A 10,626-nucleotide genomic window follows, 5' to 3' on the forward strand; every position below is an offset into this window, starting at 1 on the left:
TATTTTTCAAATTACAGAAGTTTAGGTTGCATAGTAGCGATATCTCTCTATTACCCAATGCATACAAACAGAACGCTCAGCCCCTCCCCTATGACGCAGTGGTAGAGTCGCCGCCTTGTAATCAAGGGGTCCGGGTTTCGATACCCGGTGGAGGCACATAGTGATTCGGATCTCACTTTAAACTGTAGGTCCAGTTCCGATCAGCCTATATGTGCATAAAGTGGACTTAAAACAATCTAATCTTGTATATTTCAGAGTGGGTAGAATCGTTTGAAGCCATTAGCAAGAGTTCAAATCATTCGAGGCAAAAACAGAAAAACAGATCACGGTCATTTTTTATTAATTATTAGAAGAGCGTTTCAGGAACATGGTAACTTCAAACTCCAATGTTTTTTTTTTAGAGATTGAGCAACACTATTAGAGGGGAAAGCATATCTCGACCCCTCTCCGTGGAAAAATGCCTTGCCTTGCTTCTCCATGTCACTGATCTCCGTTGAACAAGCTGTTCCTTTCAAATTTCCTAACGTGGTTGTTGTGTTAAAATCAGGCAAAAATGAAGCAAGTCGCTAGGATTCTTCAGTTTCATTAGCATATTATCATGCCTAGTAAAAGTTGATTCATATTTGATTTAGGGACTAAAACATGCAAGCATATTTCATGCTTTCTTTATTTTCAACGTCGGACCCCTTAAATTTCATTCCGCACCCCGTCAGCACCCCTAGATGATTAACCTGGCACCACCGCTTGATTTAAGGAATGAGCAGTGGCGGCAATTAGTGGGGCATTTTGGGGAGGGAGCGCTATGGCTTTTAATGCTAAGCCATGTCTACCAAGAGAAAGTAAAACTGTCCTTGCCCCTCCCAGTTTTGCCACCCAATCGCCACTACTGAGAATAAGCAATTATAAAACACTAGTTTGGGGGGGGCAAACTAGTGTCAGGTGTTCATTATTATGAAGAAGATTGTGCAAGCCATCTAAATTTAAACTCATTCTTTGATTAGAGCATACTTTCAATAAATGCAGATTGCTTTGTTTCATTGTCGTACATACCTGAACATGTATGGTCCGGTACTTTCGTTGTAATATACTCCAGACAGTGGCGCAACCACAGGGGACATTGTCCCCCACCCCCAACCTTCGACGGAAGTAAATTCCAGGGGTGCAATTGGAGGGGGGAAACGTTGACGACCAAGGGCATCTGCAGGGGGGACACAGAGGAGCAATTGCTCTCCTCGATTTCAAGTGTTATGCATATATAAATACATTTCGTAAAATGACTGCTTTTCTCTCTGTCTCGTCAGGTTCAGAGCCGTAGCTAGGGGGTGGCGGCTAGCATGGGCGCCAAATGATCTAAATGAAAAAGTTGTGAAAGAGAGGATGCCTTGGCGCCCCGTGATATAGTTTGCGCCCTATTAAATCAATATTGTTTTCAGTTCCAAAAATTGGATCTAAAAATTTTCTTGCTCCCTTCGCTCGTAATATGATTGTTTTCTGTAATGTATTTAAATAATATGTGTCGTACGTATATATGTATTGAATAAACTTTGAATACGTACACAATTTAGTGTTAGCATGTTGCATATGTATTTTCTTATTTTATATCGCTCCATGTTGCATACGTGTAAAACATATCTTGTACATGAAAGTTATACATGCTATATGTCCAAAAATAATTATCTTTGGAATGAATTTATCATTCATTTTCTGCCATTCAAAAATTATTTTAAGTTGTTTTTTTCCAAACAAATGCTTTAGCACCGACTTCTACCTCCTTTTTGCGTAATTTATGACGATAATAACGTCTTTGATACTACTACTACCACTAGTAATAATAATAATAAAAGGTCATTGTTATTATTATTATTATTATTATTGGTACGTTTATCCTCGGTACTTGCCCCCCCCCCCCCCCGACAAAAAAATCGTGGTTGCGCCTCCGACTCCAGAACATGCCTTTGAGACCAAACGAGAGAAAGCACTGTCAAACTAGTATTCAATGCTAGTATACAAACTAATGCACGTTGTTTCACCAGAGACTCTTTTGTTAAAGTTTGCGAAAGATCCCCTTTACTTTGTTTGCAGAGGAACATCCACCAGAGGCGTGAAAGGTGATCTATTTACTTTAATGAGACACTCAGTTGCCGGAAACCGCATTTAGCTTCGGCTTGTGAGAGGAAAAAGTCATGAATAATGATTACATGCCGTAACGGGCTTCACAGAATCATAATGAACGACGCCTAAGACGCTGCTAATGTTCGAATTTACTTACCACGCGGAAAAAAAGAAAATGAGCATCAAAAAAGCAAAATGCTAATATATATGGTTGACATGAATACTCCCACACAAAGATGAATTATGATGAACCCAAGATGTTGCGCGTGTACTACATGTGTTGATGAAGCTTTTAGATCCCAAGAAGATGAAGAACGCACGTTAGATGGCGTTAGATGAAAGTATCCTCATATATTCTCCCAGAGCTGAACAAAGTGCAATCAACTAGCAAAATAGCAAGATCAGTTGTAATTAGAGAAAATGAAAACTTAATTTACGGTCAGAGATCTGAAGAATATCAAGAGAAGAGTGAAATAATGATGAGGTCTACCTGAATTGGTCAAAACGGACCGATCTTGTCAGAGATATACTAGTCTAGATATAATAAATAAAAAATTAATATTGAGTGCTGATTTCATCAACGGTATTCGACTGTTTTAAAAGTAATGGAATTGACTATCTCCATTTCTATCAAACGAAACGAATTAACGAAAGAACGATTTTCGTTATATAGCGTCGCGTTTCTGCCACTTTGGCCAATCGCGCTGATGAGGATGATATGATGAAGGGACACTCACAAAGAACACCCATGCCAGGCCGGAGATTCGCACCCAGCACCCTTGGCGTTTTAGCGGTTTGTGGTAATCACTCTACCATGGAGGTCTGTTAGTCTTCTCGTCCCCTCAGAGACCGAACTTTTACATAATTACCTACCAGTATTTCTTGTTTTCTATTTAGCCGAGTTAAAATGACACGTGACGTGTTGATTTTACATATTTCTAAATAAAATACTGTATTTCCGCCATTCTAGTTTTCATTGAGTAATGCAGAAATCTTTGTGGATCAAAGATCCAAATAAGATTTTTCAAAAAAATTCAGTACTTTTTATCTCGTTCAGTTCTGGAAATAGTCACTAGATGTCAGCAGTTCAGGCAGTGGGCCTGACAGAATTTCCGAAAAATTCACTCGGAACTATAAAAATGGTACAAATGAAAGAAAGAATAAAAACGATCGAATGCTACGAAAAATGACATATTTTAATATGCTTACATAATTTACATATTTCAGTTTTTAATTGTACAGTCAACGGCAATAAAAATGGGACACGTAGATCCTGAAATATCCGCTTCCCTGCAATCCGTTGTATGTGTTGCATAACTATATGGCGATATGCCAACTTCAATACCAACTTTTCAATAGGAAGTTCGGCTATCTCCGCGGAGATAGGCAACACACATATCTCTATGCAGGGAATCGGATATTTCATGATTTAGGTGCCCCATTTATATTGCCGTTGACTGTACATATTTCTCATGTTTTACTTACATAAAAACTTGGGATTTGCTGATAAAACCATGTACCCTACTGTTTACAAGTGGAACACTCGACAGAGTTAAAGAAAATGACACTTTATCTGAACGGGAGTGAAGTTTAAGAGGAAATCAAATCTGGACGGTTGCCTCCAATAAAATCAACTAAACGCAGAATTAGGTTTTGGCCGGAAGGACAGAATGCGTGGTGAAGTGAACTTATAATCAACGAGCTCTGCTACAATAACACCCGTTCTCACGAAATGCACTCAGCTCGAATATAAAATATCTCTTTTCTATGCGCATCCCGCCAAAAGTTGCCCTCATTTGTTTAACAGAAGTCTGAGGAAAATTGATGTGTTCGTCGCGTGGACGATGATGAAGTGGGGCTTGAATTTCATCTCTTTAATGAATCGCTGCTGGCTCAACAGTGCAAGGAAAATCCTTTCCTGTTAGGCAACGCCACGTTCTGTCAGGTTGTGCAGTGTTGAGGATATTCCAGGATAGCATTACGATTGGGTCTGTTACGTCATGACGGGCGGCTCAAGGTCAAGCTCTGGCCTAGCTTTCTCCTTTCATGCAGCGTTGCCAGTAGCGTTGTAATTATCAAAATGATTAATATTCCTAAACTCGAGATTGGATTTCTGGTGGAAGCACGTTTTTAGTCACAATGTTTTGGGTTTCACTTTAAACTGTAGGTCCAGTCCTAATTAGCCTATCTGAGTATAAAGCGCGGGCTTAAAGTACAAGTTTTGCCAAATTTTTACTCCGTTAATCAGTTGTTCAAATACACACACCCTCCCTCTCTTTCACTTCAACTCTGTTGTATAAACTACAACTTCCCTACTCCCCCTTCTAATCCCTCCAACATCTATAGTTTAGTTCAAACAGAATGCGTAATGCATGATTGTTGCGGTAAAGACCGACTTATAATGCGTTGAGACTCTGGTAATTTAAGTTAACTGTTTTACCTTAGGCGTAGTTCTACCAGATGAATAATACGGTACATCGATTTAGATTTTAGAATATTTATAATACTAAAGAATACATATTGGTATGTAGAACCGTAATTACAACTGTCTAATATCGTAGATAATAGGAGACGCGCGCGTACTATGTTGCACGGCCGAGCTCACATGAGCAAGTCAGACAGTGTTCTCCCTGCGCGCGCATGCGCCGCAGACGGCTCGCAGCAGAATGCTTTCATTCCCGAACATACTCCCCCCGGTTGAATGAACATAATTCAACTAATCTCCGTCTTTACCTATGGGGAGGAGCACAATTTTACTGACACTTCTTCTAAAAACTCCGTCTTTCGTTTTCACTGTCACTACACGCACTAGTCCATCGTTCCCAGGATGCACCGCTTCCACCTTAGCTAGTTTCCACTGTAGTGGGGGTACGTCGTCCTCCTTCAGCAGTACAACTGTCCCTGGAGATAAGTTCTTCGTGGAGGATGTCCACTTCTGGCGTTGTTGAAGTGAATGGAGGTATTCTTTATTCCACTGCTTCCAAATGGATCTTCTCATCTTCTGTATCAGCTGGTATCTGCTGAGTCTATTGTCAGGTATGAGGGTAAGGTCAGGTTCTGGGAAGGTGGTTATGGGTCTGCCAATGAGAAAATGCCCTGGAGTTAATATCTGGTAATCTGATTCGTCGGGTAAAATGCAAAGTGGTCTTGAATTTAATATTGCTTCAATCTGGCAAAGTAAAGTACTTAACTCTTCGTAGGTTAGTATGGTGCTTCCCATCACTCTTCGTAGATGATGTTTTAGCGATTTAATCGCCGCTTCCCAGAGTCCACCGAAACTTGGCGCTCTTGGCGGTATGAATTTCCATTCAAAGTGCTCATTTGCAGCGTAGTCTTGAATGACATCTTGAAACTGGGTAGATTCAAACATATTGCGCAGTTCCTGAAGTTCTCTGTGTGCACCTCGAAAGGTACTGGCGTTGTCACTGTAAATGGCTGCGCATTTTCCTCTTCGGGATATAAATCTTTTCAATGCAGCTAAAAATGCTTCGGTTGTTAAATCGGTAACAATTTCAACGTGTACAGCCTTCGTTGAGAAACACACAAAAAGTGCAATGAAACATTTTCTCGTCGATTTGCTCCTTGGCGCTCCAGTCTTTATCTTTATAGGCCCCGCGTAGTCTACGCCACTGTACATGAATGGATAAGCGGCTCGGATTCTGTGCTCCGGTAGATGTCCCATCAGTTGCTTACTAGCTTCTGATTTAAGTCTATGGCATTTAATACAATAGTGTAGGATGTGCTTAACTATTTGTCTTCCCCGGACGATCCAATATTTTTGTCTGATAGAGGAAAGTAGTAACTGTGTTCCAGCATGAAGTAATCTGCGATGTTCGTATTCAATTAACAGCCGTGTAAGATGGGCCTTAGGAGGCAAGATTATCTGATGTTTAGCTTCAAAAGCTAGATCGCTGTTTTGTAAACGTCCGCCCACGCGAACAATGGAATCGGCGTCGAGAAATGGATACAGATCTTTTATTCCACTGTTCGGAGAAACTTCTCTCTCGTGAGTCAAGTCTTCTATTTCCTTCGCGTAGAATAAGGCTTGCGTTACTTTAATGCACGTATCTGTGGCTCGTTGCAAATCCTTGGCATTCAGTTTCGAAGTACAAACATTTCTCTTCGTAGGCCCCTTGCAATTATCAATGAAAATATGACAAAGTGCCATAACTCTTATCATTCTCAAAAAGTTAGAGAATCTCGTAAGAATTTCATCTGATTTGTGGGTAGTTACCAATGAGGTTATTTTCACCTTCCTTCGATCTGGTACTTCTGTAGGTGGATTCATTCCAAAACTGATCTCGTTGATGGCCAACTTCGGATCTTGATCTGATTGGCTTAGAAATGCTGGTCCGTGGAACCAAAGTGAGTTTCCCTCTAGCTTCAGGGGTTCGACTCCTCTCGATAACATATCAGCAGGATTATCCTTTGACCTTACATGCCGCCAATCACACACCTGCGTGTATTCCTGTATTTGAGCCACTCTATTTGCCACAAAGGGTTTCCATGTCTCTGGGTCCTTTGCGATCCATGCCAAAACAATCTGCGAGTCTGTATATAAATATACCTTGTTTATTTGGAGATTCAATAAAGGTATCACTTTATTAACTAATTTTGCCAAGATAAGTGCTGCGCACAGCTCAAGACGAGGTAAAGTTATTTTCTTAATCGGTGCAACTTTCCCCTTGCTGCACAATAACCGTGAATTAACTTCTCCTCCTGCAGTTACAGTTCTGACGTAAATGCACGCGCCGTACATTCTCTCAGACGCGTCAGAAAACCCGTGGATTTGAATGTTTATAATCTTCCGTTTAGGTAAAATACATCGTGGAACCTTAATGTCTGAAATGTGGCATATTTGTGCTTGTAAAGTCTTCCATTCGTTTAATACATCTGAAGGTAACTCGTCGTCCCAGGATACATTTAATTTCCATAGTTTCTGTAGAAACTGTTTAAACAGTGCAATAACAGGCCCAATAATTCCGAGCGGATCGAAGAGTTGCGCGATTTGACTGGCAACCCTGCGCTTGCTTAATGTTTCTTGAACGTTCAAATCGTAGCAGGCCAAATTGTTTTCTTTCTTTGCACGTATCGTCGAAAAACTTTGTTTATCGTAAGGAGGTTTGCTGCAGCCAGCAGCCTTACTGTTTCTTTCATTGTTGATAGCTGGGTGATTGTTTACACAACAAGCGTTGGTGTCTGCTTTCTCGTGTACTGGATCACTGCGTAGGGGGTAGGTTGTAAGATGATGTTTCTTCGCCGGTACGAGTGTAGCCAACTCAGTATTGCGTTCTGGCGCTAGCGCTGAATCTCCGTCTGTTAATATGCAAAGAGTGTCAGCGGTGGTATTCCAATTGACGCCTAGAGTTTTTGTACTGTCGTCGTTAAACAGAATCGTGTCTTTAACTTCCCGTAGCTCTAAAGGTATAGTTTCCATTACTCTTGCAGAATTGGATGCCCATTTTCGTAGCTTAAATCCTCCTGCCGATAATAATGCTGACAGTTCTTTACGTAGATTAATGGCTTGATTCTCGTCTTCTTGCCCTGACAGCAAGTCATCTATATAAAAGTCTCTCTTCAGTATTTCAGCAGCTTGTGGATAGTTGTGCATTTCGTCTGTCGCTAGTTGCTGTAGGCATTTAGTTGCTAGATATGAGCTAGATGTCAGACCATAAGTTACAGTGTTCAATTCGTAGATCATCAATGGTTCGTCGTGAGATTTTCTCCATAATATGCACTGTAATTTCCTATCAGAAGGGTGCATATGAATCATCCTATACATCTTCTCAATATCGGATTTCAGAGCGACTATATGAGTCCTGAAGCGAAGTAGTAACCCGAACAGATCCTCTTGTAGAACCGGTCCTGCACTTTGTAGACAATTGAGTGACCTGCCACTGGTCGTTTTTGCTGAGGCGTCGAATACGACCCGTACTTTCGTCGTGGAGCTGGCTGTATTCACAACTGGGTGATGGGGGATGAAATATCGGATGTCTCCCGTTGCTGGCGCCTCTCGCACTTCCTGCACTGCTTGCATGTGGTGTAATCTCTCGTACTCGTTCATAAATTCCACATATTCTTTTTTCAATTCCAGTTCTCTCTCTAGTCGGCGTTCTAACTGTAAAAATCTGGAGTGTGCATATTCCAAAGATTCCCCTAATGCTGATCTATCTTTCGTCAAAGGTAAGCGTACCGTGTAAGTGCCATCTTCATTCCTTTCTGTAGTTTGGCGAAAATGTGCTTCCATTTTCTTTTCTTTAGGCGACATAATTTCTTCCGACAAATCTTCCACCGACCAGAAACGATGTAAAAGGATTTCTAACGGCTCACCCTGTATAAAGAATGATCTGCTTGGATGTGACGTTGTTCCTGGAGTGTTGCCCACTACAATCCAGCCAAACTGTGTATTTTGTAACGTAGGATAAGGTCCTTGCTTCGACATCTTCTCTGGCAGTAAGATATCGAAAAATATACTTGCAGAAATTAATATGTCAATCCTTGCAGGAACATTGAAGTTTTCATCCGCCAGGTCAATATCTGTCGGTATCTCCCATGTTGAAATATCCATTTTTTCTGCAGGTAAACGTTCGGTAATATTCTTCAAGGCAGAACATTGTGCTTCTACTGTAAATTCATTGAATCTTGATTTTAATTCCACATTCACAGCATAAGGTGCATTTACAGTGTTGGAACTTATTCCCTGTATCAACGTATTTTGTCTCTGTCTTCGTAACCCAAGACGTTGTACCGTATCCATACTAATGAGGCTCACTTGAGACCCCGGGTCCAATAAGATGCGGCAGGGCAAGTATTTTCCATCTTTGTCCTTTGCTAGAACACAGGCAATAGCCAGCAAAACATTCTGGTTCTTATTCTTTACTGAATACGATGAACTGGTTCCCTCTCCGACTTGAGGGTTGGAAACACTGCTTGCTTCGTTCGCAGCTGATCTTCCTGGAAGGAGGGGAGGTACACGGCGCTCGCCACCCCTTTCTTCGTGCAAACTCGTGTGATGACGCAACCTACAGTACCTGCAAGAGCCTGCTTTACAATTTAACACTGAGTGATTAGCAAAACGCAAACAATTCGTGCATATGCGGTTCTCATGCAGGAATTTATATTTCTGTTTATTCGTCAATTTCAAAAATGACTGGCATCTGAATAAAGGATGAAAAGGAGAGGTATCCTTGCAGTAGATGCAGCTTTTACTCGATGCAGTAAAATACGTGTTAGATGCTTGTGGCGTTCTTGACCTGACGTTACTAACAGCTGGTGACCTTGAAAACGGCTTCGTCGATGTCGAAGGTTCATTTGCTTCGTATTTCTGTAGAGAGTTGCACTTAGCTTCTAAGAATATAAGCAATTCTTCGATATTACTGAATTCTGTATTGCTTGATTGTTTCTCAAAGTCTCTTCTCGTACATTTGTCCAATTTAGCTGAAAGATACTGAACGAGAAAAATATCAATTAGGTCCGCGTCTCCCTGAATGTTTCTTAATGCTTCTATAGAACTTCTAATCGTAGTCGTGAACTTTCTTAATTCTGTTACACTTTCCTTAGTGACTGAAGTTACATTCAAAATGTCATTTACGTAAGCAGCGGCTATTAACTTTGGATTATTGTATTTGCGCTGAATCAAGTCCCAGGCGACCTTGTAATTAGCACCTGTGAGTTGCAAATTCTCGATCGTTTGTAATGCATCACCCTTTAACGAAAGCCGTAAATACTGCAACTTTTGTATGTCCGACAAGGTTTCATTTTTTTCTATGAGGGCTACAAAAATATCTTGAAAAGATGAAAATTGAGTGTAGTTTCCGTCAAAAGTTGGTAAAGTTACATCTGGGAGCTTGATTGGAGATTTAGTTTCAGGCTTACATGTGTTATTCTTTCTCGTCGAGTCTTTGTCTATTATTGAAAGCATTTTAGCTTCTAACGTGAAGTAACTTTGCTCAAGTGACGCTCTCTTCTCGTCGTGAGATAGCTCATCTGATAATTCGGATATCTTGTCCATTACATCCTCTAGTTTTGACCAAACACTGCCGAGTTGCTTATGCCTGGCTACAACTTCGTTTACATGACCACTTGCTTCGTCATAATTGGACACGTAGTTCTGAAGCCGAGTTAATTGTCCTTGAATTACACTGCGTTGTCTCACTAGCTTCTCAAGCATTTCACTTTCTTCCGGCATTTTCTCAGGCAAGGTTAGGAATATGAACAAACAAGCATGGAAAAGGAAAATAATAAAAGGATTTACTCACGTACATGGAATCTGCAGCCGTCGATAATTCCTCTGCTCTTGGCAACCCTGTGACTGGATCGTGCTGTCCGTTGATTCTCCTAGCTCGCTCTAATTTCCCCTCGCGCGGCGTGGCTGAAGTGGCGGGAAAACTGCTTTGTTCTGTAACTTCACTGTACTTTCACTGTCCGTAACACTTCACTTCACTGAACTGCACTTTCACCAGTCCCGTCGTTTACCGATATCCGTAATTCATCCGGTTTTGCGGAGGACCAAAT

At 41.1% G+C, this 10,626-nt stretch overlaps 1 protein-coding gene across 1 annotated transcript; it reads right to left on the bottom strand.

Annotated features, from left to right (window-relative positions):
• Positions 1-4,828: 4,828 nt before the first annotated feature.
• LOC145998363 (uncharacterized) lies at positions 4,829-10,300 on the bottom strand. The gene has a single exon (XM_083134772.1). The coding sequence runs from the start codon at positions 10,298-10,300 to the stop codon at positions 4,829-4,831; it is 5,472 nt and encodes a 1,823-aa protein (XP_082990898.1).
• Positions 10,301-10,626: the final 326 nt, after the last annotated feature.

This window comes from Lepisma saccharinum, chromosome 14 (genome assembly GCF_977018435.1).
Source record: "Lepisma saccharinum chromosome 14, izLepSacc3.1, whole genome shotgun sequence".
In the NCBI taxonomy this organism is placed as follows: domain Eukaryota; kingdom Metazoa; phylum Arthropoda; class Insecta; order Zygentoma; family Lepismatidae; genus Lepisma; species Lepisma saccharinum.

Excerpts from the sequence above, each read along its gene's own strand:
- LOC145998363 (XM_083134772.1), bottom strand. The coding sequence starts at position 10,300 with ATGCCGGAAGAAAGTGAAATGCTTGAGAAGCTAGTGAGACAACGCAGT.